The sequence below is a fragment of the Drosophila miranda genome, chromosome 4, assembly GCF_003369915.1.
Source record: "Drosophila miranda strain MSH22 chromosome 4, D.miranda_PacBio2.1, whole genome shotgun sequence".
Lineage (NCBI taxonomy): Eukaryota > Metazoa > Arthropoda > Insecta > Diptera > Drosophilidae > Drosophila > Drosophila miranda.
The window spans coordinates 7,688,137-7,701,526 of NC_046677.1; the positions used below are offsets into that span (position 1 = coordinate 7,688,137).

A 13,390-nucleotide genomic window follows, 5' to 3' on the forward strand; every position below is an offset into this window, starting at 1 on the left:
AATCCAAAACAGGGTAAATCACAAACACAATTTACACAAAAAGGGAATTTCCCTAAATTTTTGTTATCTATAATTGCTCTGACCAGTAAATTTTGCTTGCATATAAATACATATGTACATATGTATTCTCTTAATGCCCCTTCTTGTTTTCGTTTGGTTTCTAGCTGTTTGTGAGCTGTGTTTTTTTTATTTGTGTTTTGTTACTTTGAACCGTGCTAAATGGAATAAAATCGTATAAACAAAGTCAAAACGTTTGATTTTCAACCCGTGTAAAAACAGAATTAGGTGTACACAAACGGTATTCTTTAAAATACATTCTTTTAATTTCATTCGATTCTTAATTTACAGTAACTTTCTTCTTAATTTAAAACCGAACTTGCCTAAAAAACCGCTGTTCTTGAGTGTATGGTGGTGGTCTATCATATCCTATATTGCGTTTGCTGCCAATTTCCGCTTGTGCTGCCCGCTGCACTGGCCGTCTCGTAGGTGGCTTGAGTGGAGTTGTGGGTAGAAGCTGGAGCAACGCCGCCACTGGCTGCTCCCGGTGGCCCCGCACTGCCAAAGGACGCCAGAATGCTGCTGTAGTATGATGCATCGGCCACGGACTCTGACTGATGGGACGGACCCTTTTTCAGCGACTGGTGCAGCGAGGCCTTGCCCTGGTGGCAGTCCAGGGCGTTGGCATTGTTGATTCTGGCCAGGTTCGCCAGCGTGAGCGTTGAGTGCGCGTGGACGGAGTTTTGAGCGGCCGCAACGGCAGCGGCAGAGCCAGGAGGTGGAATGGTGCCGACAGACATGGCTGGAAGGCGCGACAAAGAGCGAGCAACAGAGGAGGAGGAGGACGAGGCAGGTGACTCGGAGAGCTGCAAGGGGCAAGCGTTTTTAGACAAGACAGCTTAGTTTAGGAGCCATAGGTACCACTCGCCTTGCGCTGCTTATGCAAGCCGCTCAGGTCCGCCAGCTTTGGGTCAACAACAACAACGCCGCCGCCCGCTGCACCAAGAGCCGTTGGCGGTGGCGGCAGCTGGGGTGCCACATGTCTGTGATTGATGTGAGCCTGCAGGTCGCGCTGGGACAGATAAGTGCGTCGACAACCCGTGCTGCCGTACCGACTGCCGCCATGGGTACACATGAAGACGGTGCCCAGGCCGCTCTGCTCAACTCTCAGCACCTTGTCGCTGCATCGGGGACAGCTCTTGATGGGCTCGGCGCGGGCACACTTCAGGCAGAAGACGTGTTTGCATGGTATCATCCGGCCGTAGACGAGTATGGGCTTGTCGCACTGATCGCAACAATGGATCATGGGATTCAGTACCTTCTCGCCGATGAGGCTGACTTTGTGGTTCCATTTCAGGCGCAACATCGGCTCCGGTGGCCCGCGCGACAATGTGGTAAAGGTGGGTGCCTCCAGCTGTGATATGTCCGATTCCATGTCAACTGTTGGGGCAAAGCAATGGTTTTTGGAGGTTCAAATAATCCTTTGGGATGGCTTCTTACTCGTTTTGGCCATTACAGGCAAGGCCACCTGCTGCTGAGGCGCCGGCGGCGTCATATCCGCATTTGTTGTGGCCTGTTGCTCCTCCAACACTGTGGCCACCTCCATTTCGTTGTCCTTGTCCAAATCCTGCATGTTGGCATCTTCCACATGGTCTGTGCTGGCGGGACTGCCTTCGAGGACGGTTGTATGTGATGCCACGGATGCCGCAGCACCCGCTTCATAGGCGGCTGCAATCACGCTAGTGTCGTCAATCTTTTTGCCACGACCACGTCCTCGCCCGCGACCCCTGCCACGAGCTCGAGTTCCACGGCCACGTCCACGACCGCGTTTCACTTCTTCGTTATCCATTCGGTTACTTTAAATGCAGTTTATTTGGCAAATTTGCGTGTTTTTCTTTTGTTTTTTTGTTAGAGCTGGGAGCAGTGTGACCGACCGTCAGAAATATACCGAAACATACCGTGTCATTTAAAAAATATACCGTAAATATACTGACGAATTCAAGTTCTATATTACATATTCCTCGTTTTTGATCAGCATAGCACATTTAGCCATGCCCACATAATTTTATACGATTCATGAATGATTTTTCTACTTAACTGGTTTTTTCTAAATACTTTCTTTTATTGCATTTTGCGTAAAAAAAGGTTTTAGCGAAAATGGTCAAACAAAAAAAGGTTTTAGCGAAATGGGTCAAAACCAAAAAGCGAAAGAGGATAGTCGTTCATATTGTTCAATTTTTATATTCCCTTGAATAATTCTGGCTAACTAAAACCCTTAGTTCTGCCCACATAATTTTAGGACATTGATGAATACATTTTCTACATAATTGGTTTATTTTTAATCCTTGCTTTTATGGCATTTTGACTAAAACAAACAAAAAAGTTTGACAAAAAAACAGTCGCAATGTTGCTGGTATTTGGAGACATGATGCGTATATAGGCCTTTGTACACCCTATTTCGTTAATTTTATATGAAGATCAAACGTTATTTATTGTGACCTTTTCTCAAATTGATATTCTTTAGACATTTTCAAGTACATTATTAGTATCTTGTGTATATTTATCTCGATCCTGATACCTACGGAGCCTGGGATGACAAACACTTTCTCAATTCTATAACATCCTTCCCTAGGGTATGGAAATTAATGTTGACGGGAATCATTGTTGTCAGCCGGTTATTCACCCATAAATACTCGTTTTTGATCTTCCGCCGAATATTCCCAGCTACATAGATCTTTCAGGTTTGCCCAGATAATTTTTTATGATTGATAAATCAATTTTGATCAGGATTAACTACTTTTAAGTACTTGCATGGTTTCTGTTTTGACAAAAACACGGTTTCAACAAAAATGTTCAATAGTCGCAGGTTGTGACGTCAATGTTGCTGGTATTTGCAGACTCATTTGTTGTCATCATTTGCTGAACAGCTGTTCGTGTCTATTTGTTTATTTCCGATTGTGAAATTGACAGAAAATATTTAAATTAATTTAAGTACGATGCTGGAGGCACGGTTTGGAGAGACTCTGCTTCTGAAGAAGATCGTGGACGCCCTCAAAGAGATAATCTCGCAGAGCACCTTGGACTGCACCGAAACGGGCATAACGGTACAGTAACAATCCATTCCAACAAAGGATTTATACATTTTTGATTTCTCCAATTAGCTGCAGTCTATGGACAATTCTCACGTTTCACTGGTGGCCCTCAGCCTCCAGACAGAAGGCTTCGAGAAATACCGCTGCGATAGAAATGTCTCTCTTGGTTTGGATCTCAAATCCCTGGCCAAAGTCGTCAAGAGCGCCAGCGGCGATGACGCCGTCACCCTTACTGCGGCTGACAAAGCCGACAAGCTGCTCCTTAGTTTCGAGTCGGACAACAAAAGTCGCACAGCGGATTACGAGCTAAAGCTGCTGAATCTGGACCAGGATCATTTGGGCATTCCCGAAACGAACTACGCCTGCATCGTGCAGATGCCATCCAGCGAGTTTGCTCGTATCTGCAGAGACATGAGCATGTTCAGCGAATCTGTGGTGATATCCTGCACCAAGCAGGGCATCAAGTTCTCGGCCAACGGCGACATGGGTTCCGCCAACATTAAGCTCACCGATACGTCAAAGGGAGACATCACCATAGACGTGGATGAGCCCATTACCCAATCCTTTGCTGGACGCTACCTGAACACTTTCACACGAGCCACACCGCTGTCGAATCGGGTCAAGATTTGTCTAGCACCGGATGTTCCTCTGCTGGTGGAGTACCCTATTGAGGATTATGGGTATATACGTTACTATCTGGCCCCAAAGGTGGATGAAGCGGACGCCTAAAATGTTAAAGAAAACATGATGTGCAATATTTTCACCAAATTCGAAATATTCATCTTACTTTTTTTATACCCGATACTCAAAATGAGTATAGGGGTATATTAGATTTGTGTTGAAAGTGGATGTGTGTAACGTCCAGAAGGAAGCGTTTCCAATCTCATAATGTATATATATTCTTGATCAGCATCAATAGCCGAGTCGATTGAGCCCTATCTGTCTGTCCGTCTGTCCGTACCTATCAGCGCCTAGGGCTCAAAGACTACAAGAGCTAGAGCAACGAAATTTTGTATTCAGACTTCTATGATATGTCACTGTTACAAGTATATTTTAAAACTTCGCCCCGCCCCCACAAAGGGCGAAAATCTGTGGCATCCACAATTTCAAAGATACGAGAAAACAGAAAACGCAAAATCTTAGAGAATGACTATATCTTCTAAAATGCAGAACCAGATCTAAACCAGATCGTATAATTATTATAGTCAGAATGATGAAAACAATTTCGTTCTTTCTCGCTCTGTCTTTATCTGACACACGCGTTTCATTGTCGGCTTTGCCTATTGCAAAAAGTGAGCGCCTAGATCTGAGAGACTATAAGAGCTAGAGCAACAAAATTTGGTATCCACACTCCTGTGATATCGAACCTGCACAAGTATATTTCAAAATTTCACCCCTCCCCTTTCCGACCCGCAAAGGACAAAAATGTTCGGCATCCACAGATCTCAGAGCCTATTGAGGCTAGAGCAGCAAAATTTGGTATCCACACTCCTGTTAGATCTCACTGTTACATGTGTATTTTAAAATGTAGAGTTGCGGTCACAGCAGCAACTCACAATCAGCTTACAATATTTACAAGATTTACAACAAACAATTGTTTTTATATTAATTAATAAATGTTAATTAAATTATTTAAAATTTAAAATAAATTTAAGAGGCACCATGGGAATATTATATAATTAAAATGTTTGTCAGATATACAGAAAATGGTTTAAAGTAATCTCAACAAAACAGTGCAATATCGCTGTATATACAGAAAATAGATTAAATGCATGCATGTCATTCTGTGAAAAAGATATTATTAATTACGTTTTACAGCTTGTAAACAGTATTTTAAAATTAAATTAACGAAAAAGGGTGAACATACATACATATATGCCCATACAAGATTGACAAGCAACAAGTCTTCCAATACCAGCAACATATATTTTATTTTTCGACCTTTTTTGTTGAAACCTTATTTTGGAAAAAATTCAATCAAAAGGAGTACTAAAAAAGAGCCCATACTGTAGAAAATTGATTCATTAATGGGATACAGTTATGTGGGCAGGGCTGTGGGTCTTAGTTTGCTAGTAGCCGAATATTAAATTTTGGGACTATGATTTCCAATCATGGAAAACAATTACCCATTGTTGACCAGAGTATATTAAAATACTCTCCACGAAAATGATGAATGAAAAATATTAGGTGAAATGATAATAAGATAAGAATACGATGGACCTACAGGAGTATTTATTATTATTATGTGTATTATTTTCGGCGGCTTAACTCAAGTTGTTAACCATTTTAAATAAAGGGGGCTTAAGTGGGTTAAGTTATTATTTTTATATTGAAAATGAGACGGTATATTTTGGTATATTTCTTGGGGTCAGACGAAAAATTGGGTCTTAATTTTGTGCCGAATTTCAAGTTTTCTGTGCCTCCTTCGTTCGTCGTTTTGTCATTTACCATTTTCTTTTTCCGCCAAAACTTCGCCGGTTTGTATTGGATCCTTCTGGGTCTGTTCGGTTTCTTCCGTAAAGACGAGTTTCGAGTGCTTTTTGCTTTTCTTCGCATTGCGGCGGCAAGCAGTTGGTAAGTGTTTGTTTGTGGTGGCTCGAATTTCGCGCGGGTAATTGTAATTTCGAAACTTTACAGCTTGATTTTATACTTTTTTGTCACAACCTCGCAGTGTTGTTCTTTGGGAATATTCTAGATTGAGATTCTGGGTTTCGAGTGATTTTGCTTTTCGTGCACATTCCGTTGCCGACACTTTGTAAGTGCTTATATATTTTGGGGCCGGCTCAAATTTCGCGCGGCTTATGTTTTCTTATCTTTACAGCTTTGCAGACGATGTCCAACGAGGCGACCGGCATTACCATCAAAGAAGAGGCATCATCGAGCGGCAGTGCACAAACTCCCACAGACGCGAGCAGCGGAGCAGAGGTTTGTTGTTGTTGTAGTTGTGTGTTTGCTTTTGGCATTCCGTTACGTTGTTGCTGTTTCTCAGCGTAAGAAAGAGAGAGAGGTAAAAACGAACGGTAAAAGAAATAAGTACAGGGTGGCGCATTTCCAGATCAGAGTCGCCATGCATGCACATGGCGACTAGAAAGTAGAGGGAAAAACCGAAAGGGGAAAAAGAGAGAATCTTAACAAATAAACATTAAAATACGAAAGTATGCGAGATCGAAGCTTTAGAAACGAAAAAGTTACCCTCTGCTTATATTAGAAATGGTCCAAAATGTTTATTCCCTGAACATTTTTTTGTAATTCTTTTTGTTTGTTTCGTATTCTAGACAAAGAAACCGGAGAATCAGTCGGAAAAGGCAGAGTCTCAGCTTGCGGGCGGAAGCGGGTCGCAAGCAGAGTCCAGCGACAACCATTTGCAGCGTCTGCAAAGTTTGCGCAAGGAATTAAGCTACATCAGCGAAACGGATTGGATGTACGAAAGCCTGGAAAAGAAGCCGCAACAGTAGAAGACCAACGAAAAAAATCCAATATGATTGGATTTCTGCGATATTGGTGGAATAGGGAGGAGCGCGAGCGTGAGCGGAACATGGAGGTGTTTGAGCGAACTAACAATTTTTTGGATCTCCAGTTGCTCAGAGAGCAGCGGCAAAAAGAGTCTTCGTCCATGCACAACATTATCAAAAGCAATCTTGACATAGACAACAGCGAGGGGAAAGAGCCTGACGATAAGTTCTGTTCAAGCCGTCTGGGCGTCATCACCTCTCTGAGCAAGAACGGTGGTGTCATCGATAAGTACATCATCTTCGACGGCCAGGCTTCCGACCATATATATCATCAGCTTGTTGTGGGCTCAGTGGTCGAGTATTTGGGGTACAAGAAGGGGAAAGAGGACTCCCTTAAAGTGGTCAAGATACTCAAGGTTATTGAGCAGAACTGGGGAGAAGAGATCACAGATTCAACGGTATGACTCGAGCGATCCAAACAAGAAATATGTTATCCGAAGTCCCATTCCCTTTCAGATAAGGCAGGCGATGGAGGACTTAAAGCTTGAAGACTCTACCTACTTCAAAACGCAGGAGCGTACTATCCTCGGCATCGTCATCGGGCGCCAGAAATCCACCATCGAACTGGAAACCAGCGCGGGACATCAAATGTTTGACCTGGAGAACGTTGAGATGACATTTGTACCAAAGATGGGCGACATGGTGACACTCGAGTGCGCTGTCCAGCTGGACGATGGCTATGTGGACAAGCAAGGGGAAATTCTCCAGTTGCTGAAGTTGTTCCCAACACGCATTCTCTCAAACGAAAAACGCAAGGTGGAGCGCTGTTTCCCCGAGTTCGCTGTTCTTGACAACAATGCCTATTTGCTGCGGGAGAATTTCCCCTCTGGTACAGATCTTTACATGGGCGATTACGTCCTGGTGGATCTCATCGAATGTAATTACGTAAGTTGAATATGATGGGATAAATAGAAACACAAAATAAGAATTTTTGCAATAATCGTTACTCCTTCAGTCAAAATTCACGCTTCGCGCCATCAAAGCGACCCCGCAGGAGAGTAGCTTTCTGAGCATCAAGAAAGAGAAGACCTATTGCGACGATCGGGCTGTCATCATCACTGGCGCAACCCGCTTCATAACCACTGAACTGTGGGAGACACGAAAGGTCACCGTCAAGGTACAAAACAATACGAATCGCAAGTTGCAGCTCCTGAAAGTCCAGCTAGACCATGGCCACAAGTCACAGATGAGTGTGATCGAGCCAATTGGCAAAACCAGTATTGCTGTTGACGGCAGCCTTTTGGTGATTCTTGAGGTGGAGGCCCGCTGCATCGGCGAATGGGCGGAGAAATATACCCTGCACTTTAATAATTTTAAGGTGGTGCGCTCTTTCAAGATCATTGCCTGCGACACACAAAAGCAGGCCGACGAAGCAGAGCTTCGTCTGGTTGCCGCCGAAAGTTTTGTGGCCTCTGGCAGATCGGAGAAGCAGCGCAACCGTAGCTATGCCAGACAAGTGTGGAACAAAACATTGGATGTGGTTAGCGGTGGAAGCATATCTGTCGGACGACGATTTATGGTAGTCCGCATTGCCGGCTTCGAAGTTCCAGAGAGTCTGCGCAATGCCTACCTGAAAGACTGCCGGGCAACGGAAATGGTCGATGAATTGGAAAGATTGTATCCGTGCTCGACAGAGTCCCTGTGCATGGCCAACTATGTGCAGCGCTTCCGTTTCTTCTTGCATTTAGAGGAAATTGAATTGTTCGTAAGCATTCGAAACTTTGACAGAGACAGGGCCCACATGGAACGGGACGGGGAGTATCTCTCCCTCACAATCGAGAATCTCGCCGAGCGTCGGCCCTCGTTGGTCATAGGCGATAGTGTCTATGCCACCGATCCCTGGAAGGACGATAAAAAAACCTACTCTGGCATCATACACAAGGTACTCTACGATCGAGTGTTGCTGAAGTTCGATTCCAACTTCCAGGCGAGTTACAATGGCCAGGACTACCGTCTGGAGTTCTATTTCTCCCGATTTTGCCTTAGAAAGCAACACCATGCCATCAATCAAGTGGTCACCACCATGGGCGAGCAGTTCCTCTTTCCCAGCAAGGTGGTCAAGCGCGATCATCCGCAATTGCAGGTGCACCTCGCTAATGAAGAGGATATGTATCTGTTCGACACGAAGCTGGAGTGGTACAACAAATCCCTGAACTGCATTCAGAAGCGAGCCGTCTTTAATATCCTGCGGGGCGAGGCCACGAACCTGCCATACGTGATCTTCGGTCCGCCCGGAACCGGCAAGACCGTCACCCTGGTGGAGGCGGTGCTGCAGACAATACGAAACCTACCTAGTTGCCGCATCTTGGTGGCCACACCCTCGAACAGTGCTGCGGATCTCATTACCAAGCGTATCATTGCCAGCAAAGCACTTGTCGCTGGCGATTTCATTCGAATCGTATCGCAAAATGTGATTGAGAAGGAACTCATTCCACCAGAGCTGATGCCCTACTGCGCGACCTTGGACATATGCGCCGATGGAACCGCTGAGAACACCGTAAGTGCATTTCAGTCCATTTCGTTCTTCTATCGCCATCTGCAACTCTGAGTCTCCCCTCCCGTTTAGATGCTGGTCACCGCTTCGGGTCTGAAGCTGCGCTGCCAGTGGAAGTTTATGGGTACCCATCGCTTGAGCATCGGCACCTGTGCCACTCTGGGAAGCTTTATGCAGATGTCATTTCCGGGCGGACACTTCACCCACCTGTTTGTGGATGAGGCCGGCCAGACGACCGAGCCGGAAACGTTGATGCCCGCGGCTCTGCTATCCAAGGATCGGGGTCGGGTCATCCTGGCCGGTGATCCGCATCAGTTGCAGCCTATAATAAACAGCAGATATGGAGTTGACTGTGGTTTCAGCATCTCAATGCTGGAGCGCCTGCTGAACACTCAGCCGTATGCCAAGGACCTGGTCGGGTACCCAGACAGCTCTGGATATAATCCCCTTGTGCTAACAAAGCTTTTGCACAATTATCGGGCCCTGCCCTCGGTTATGGCCACATATAGTAAGCTATTCTATGACGATGAATTGATACCAACGGTATCCGAGGAGGATTCCCGAGAAGTCACCTTGTTGGCCAAAGTGCAGCCCTTACTGGGTACGGGAATGCCTCGTAACCACGGTGTCTGCTTCGTTGGGATTAAGGGGCTGAATCTGCAGGACAACGACTCGCCCTCGTGGTACAATCCGCTCGAAGCCAGGGAACTCTATCTGATGGTCTTATCGCTGTATCGTTCCGGAGTGACTCCCGATCAAATTGGCATTCTGACGCCCTATGCGAAGCAAGTGAAGACGCTAAGGGGCCTGTTCATGGTCACAGATATTGTCATGCCAAAGGTTGGCTCCACTGAAGAGTTTCAAGGACAGGTGAGCATATATGAAGTCTTACGCAATCTGTATAGTATGTAATGTATATATATCTTGATCCTTATTACCCAGGAGCGCGACATAATGCTGATTTCCACTGTGCGCTCATCTGAGACGCTTCTCTGCAAAGACGCCGCCCTGGCCCTTGGATTTGTGCGTAGTCGTAGGCGCATGAATGTCGCCATATCGCGCGCCCGCGCTTTGTTGGTCATATACGGTAATCCCTATCTCCTCAGCGTCGACGACAATTGGCGTCATCTCATGACATTCTGCGCGAACAACAATGCCTACTTTGGCTGTGAATTACCCAATTCTTTTCTGCCAGATGATAACGATAATGAAGATGCCGCCTCCGACAACTACGAAGATTGCGAGAATTACGAGAAAACACTTGACTTCTGGGACTAGAGTTAATAAAAATATGACGAATACCTAAAAGCCATAACTTTATTTTAATTTTAACTTTCTTATTGAGGGGACGGGAGTCGTAGACGGCCTGTCTAAACGGGAAATCTACAGCTGCATCCTCGGAGCATTCGTGTATACACCGTGCAGAATTTTTGAAGCAGCAAACACGTACTGTGCTCAGCATTTCATGTATTTCATTCTTTGTAAACTCTTGAGGAAGCAGTTAACGCACCCGAAGAAATTATATTCCTGATCGGCCTGAAGGGCGATTTGATCTAGCGATGCCCGTCTGTCCGTTTCTCTGCCAACTGGCCTTGGTATTAATAATAAAATATTGCACAGATCTTCATTGACAAATGAAAAGACTAAACAGTATGACTTCCATAGCAAACACATACCCAAATCCAACCCACCAACCAGGTATCTACTACATAGACGATTTGGTCGGTTGGATCTACAAAAATATTTATTCTTCTTTATTATTATTTTCCGCGGTTATACTCAAGTTGTAATACTGTTAAAATAGAGGATGCTTAAGTGGTTTAAGTTCGTATTTCATTTTGCTATATTTCTAAGGGGCAGGCGTTATATTTTATCGGAATATCCGCGGTAACACTGATTTTCATGCCACCACGTCTAGCTCACACCCCTTGCAGAATTGTATACTTTTCATGGTATTTTCCAGTATATATTTTATAAGCAATGCAAAGTTTTAATTTAACCAGCCTTCTAAGAAATTGATTTTATAGTCGGATAAAACTATAAGTTCAGAGCTGAGGGTCTTAGCTAGCTGGTAATATCCAACCGAATCTTGAATACAAATAATTCGTCAGTATATTTACGGTATTTTTTGAAAATGAGACGGTATATGTGGTATGTTTCTGAGGATAAGGCGGTATATTTTATCAATAAATGCGCGGTCACACTGCGAGCGCGTCTCTTAAATTGAAAATCGCGTCAAAAATTTACTGAAAACGTAAAAATTGCTTTGCCAGCTAAATATAATTGTGATAAAACGATTCAAATACATTCCAAATAAGCGGAGACACAAGGAAAACATACGAAGATATTGCAACTTCGGAGCGAAAGACTAACGATCGAGTGGCGCTTTCACCCGGAATCGAAGAAGACGCCGACTTTGCAGAAGAGCTGAAAAATTCGCACATCGCATCCCTTGCTTTGCAGCATATCAGCATTCAGGCATTCCAGCACACTTCCAATTCAAGGTCAAGTGCGCGTCTCAGGAGGACCACAACAGTTTTTGCACAGCAATAAAATGAGTAAAGATATTTACTATTCGGAAAAATATTTCGATGAGAAATTCGAGTATAGGTGAGTGCGTGCGAATCCCGATAGCAACTGTAAATGTATACATATACTCAAGTCCATTTGTGTTTGTTCTTGTATTTGTGCGCACAGACATGTGGTCTTGCCCAAGGAGCTGGTGAAGCTGGTGCCCAAGACCCATCTGATGACGGAGACCGAATGGCGATCGATTGGTGTGCAACAGTCGCGCGGATGGATCCACTATATGATTCACAAGCCAGAGCCACATATCCTGCTTTTTCGACGGCCCAAAATGGAGGATTAAAGGGAGAAAACACACTCACACATGCCAACACATACAGTCAGCGTCTTGCAAGGGGAAGGAGGTAGCGCTCGCATACACAAACACACAAACACACATACGACGTCCGGCAGCTGCTGCTGGTGTCCGTGTATTGGTGGTGGTGGATGTGGAACCAACTGTTGCGATCGTCACCCTGCACTTTCTCGAATACTTCTTATAACAAATATTTATACTCTGTAACCCCTACCTGCACGTACTCCTACCCCATAGATACGTACACCAAAGTGGGCATATTTTCATCACCTTTATCCCATATAGAGGACTGGCATAGTGGAGCACTAGCTATACTTCTATTTGTACTCTTTGTTTAACGCGATCTATAGTCTGTTTTAAAAAGCAATTTTAACTATTTTAGAAAGTTCTTTAAGCTCAAAATACCACACTACCCCATAGATGATATGAAAATCTTAGTGGCCATTTGGATCACTTCTTTGCCATGGGGCAAGTCCGTTGCCTTCAGTTTGTAACCTTTTCATAGAGGAGGGGGATAGTGAAACACTGGATATAGGTTCCCACATTCCTCTCCGTACATTTAAATGCATTTTGCCATTAGTTTATTACCATTTTGCAGTACGTTGGATACGAAAAACCACTTTGCTCACATGTAATCTTAAAAGAAAATCTGATTTGTGATCTTGAAATTTGTTTATCAATAATACATATACATGTTTACACATTCTACTTATAAACTTGTAATAAATATGTTTAATGTATGGAAAACTTGAGGCGTTGATTGCTTAAAGTTTTTCGAAATCGATCAAATCTGAATGTTATCCTTCAAAGTGTGGGGGATACTAATAAGGAACTCTTCTAAATTGGGGATTTGGATGGAAGAACCTAGTAAACGGAAGACGTTCTTTTATCCTTTGACCTCAGTGTAAGTAAATTGTTTTCTTTCGTACCTTAAACTGATATTTTATTTGCAGTGAAGATACCCAGAATGACGGTCATTGTAAGACCTTAAATCAGTTTTCATCCCGAAATGGATTGGTGCTTGAAACAGTTATACAAAGATCTACTGAATGCGACTTTCATCAGAGTCCATCCCAAAAATGAGGCAATTAGATGTAATAATAAGGAAGTCCAGCAATTTGAAGCTAATAGAAGTAACATACAAATTATCCAACCTTAAACCATAATATATCTACTATGTCTCTATTTCCTAAATTGTCTGTAGTTTGTAATTTGCTCTTCAAAATCAAAGGCTTTGTCTATAAAATGCCAGCATTCTTAATCTATTCTTAAGCCTCCTCCAAAGCCTCATCCTCATTATGGCAAAGCATTTGCTGAATTAACTTTGTCCACTAATACACTCGAGCACATAATTATATGGTTATTTATATACCACAACATAACTGAGCTAGTATATAGATGTATTTATGTATAA

At 43.8% G+C, this 13,390-nt stretch overlaps 4 protein-coding genes and 1 long non-coding RNA gene across 6 annotated transcripts; 3 read left to right on the plus strand and 2 right to left on the minus strand.

Annotated features, from left to right (window-relative positions):
• Positions 1–301: 301 nt before the first annotated feature.
• On the minus strand, positions 302–1,946 carry LOC108163061 (E3 ubiquitin-protein ligase Hakai). Its single transcript, XM_017298132.2, has 3 exons — positions 1,498–1,946; positions 926–1,437; positions 302–863 (listed from the first exon to the last, which is right to left on the minus strand). Exons 1-3 carry the CDS (start codon positions 1,844–1,846, stop codon positions 420–422), a joined length of 1,305 nt encoding a protein of 434 aa, XP_017153621.1. The 5' UTR covers positions 1,847–1,946; the 3' UTR covers positions 302–419.
• An 848-nt stretch (positions 1,947–2,794) lies between these two features.
• LOC108161341 (proliferating cell nuclear antigen) lies at positions 2,795–3,887 on the plus strand. The gene is made up of 2 exons (XM_017295578.2): positions 2,795–3,101; positions 3,159–3,887. Exons 1-2 carry the CDS (start codon positions 2,994–2,996, stop codon positions 3,816–3,818), a joined length of 768 nt encoding a protein of 255 aa, XP_017151067.1. The 5' UTR covers positions 2,795–2,993; the 3' UTR covers positions 3,819–3,887.
• Positions 3,888–5,409: 1,522 nt separating this feature from the next.
• On the plus strand, positions 5,410–10,410 carry LOC108163234 (probable RNA helicase armi). The gene is made up of 8 exons (XM_017298392.2): positions 5,410–5,663; positions 5,761–5,844; positions 5,911–6,014; positions 6,365–6,999; positions 7,058–7,486; positions 7,557–9,098; positions 9,168–9,965; positions 10,038–10,410. Exons 1-8 carry the CDS (start codon positions 5,425–5,427, stop codon positions 10,371–10,373), a joined length of 4,167 nt encoding a protein of 1,388 aa, XP_017153881.2. The 5' UTR covers positions 5,410–5,424; the 3' UTR covers positions 10,374–10,410.
• Positions 5,537–11,030, minus strand: LOC117189081. 2 transcript variants are annotated; one of them, XR_004473147.1, is made up of 2 exons: positions 10,606–11,030; positions 5,537–6,067 (listed from the first exon to the last, which is right to left on the minus strand). It is a non-coding gene; the product is annotated as an uncharacterized LOC117189081 (long non-coding RNA). The 2 variants fall into 2 exon arrangements; XR_004473146.1 differs by having other exon boundaries at positions 10,772–11,028.
• A 242-nt stretch (positions 11,031–11,272) lies between these two features.
• Positions 11,273–12,723, plus strand: LOC108163826 (cyclin-dependent kinases regulatory subunit). Its single transcript, XM_017299314.2, has 2 exons — positions 11,273–11,705; positions 11,793–12,723. The coding sequence occupies exons 1-2, from the start codon at positions 11,650–11,652 to the stop codon at positions 11,962–11,964; spliced, it is 228 nt and encodes a 75-aa protein (XP_017154803.1). The 5' UTR covers positions 11,273–11,649; the 3' UTR covers positions 11,965–12,723.
• The last annotated feature ends 667 nt before the right edge of the window (positions 12,724–13,390 follow it).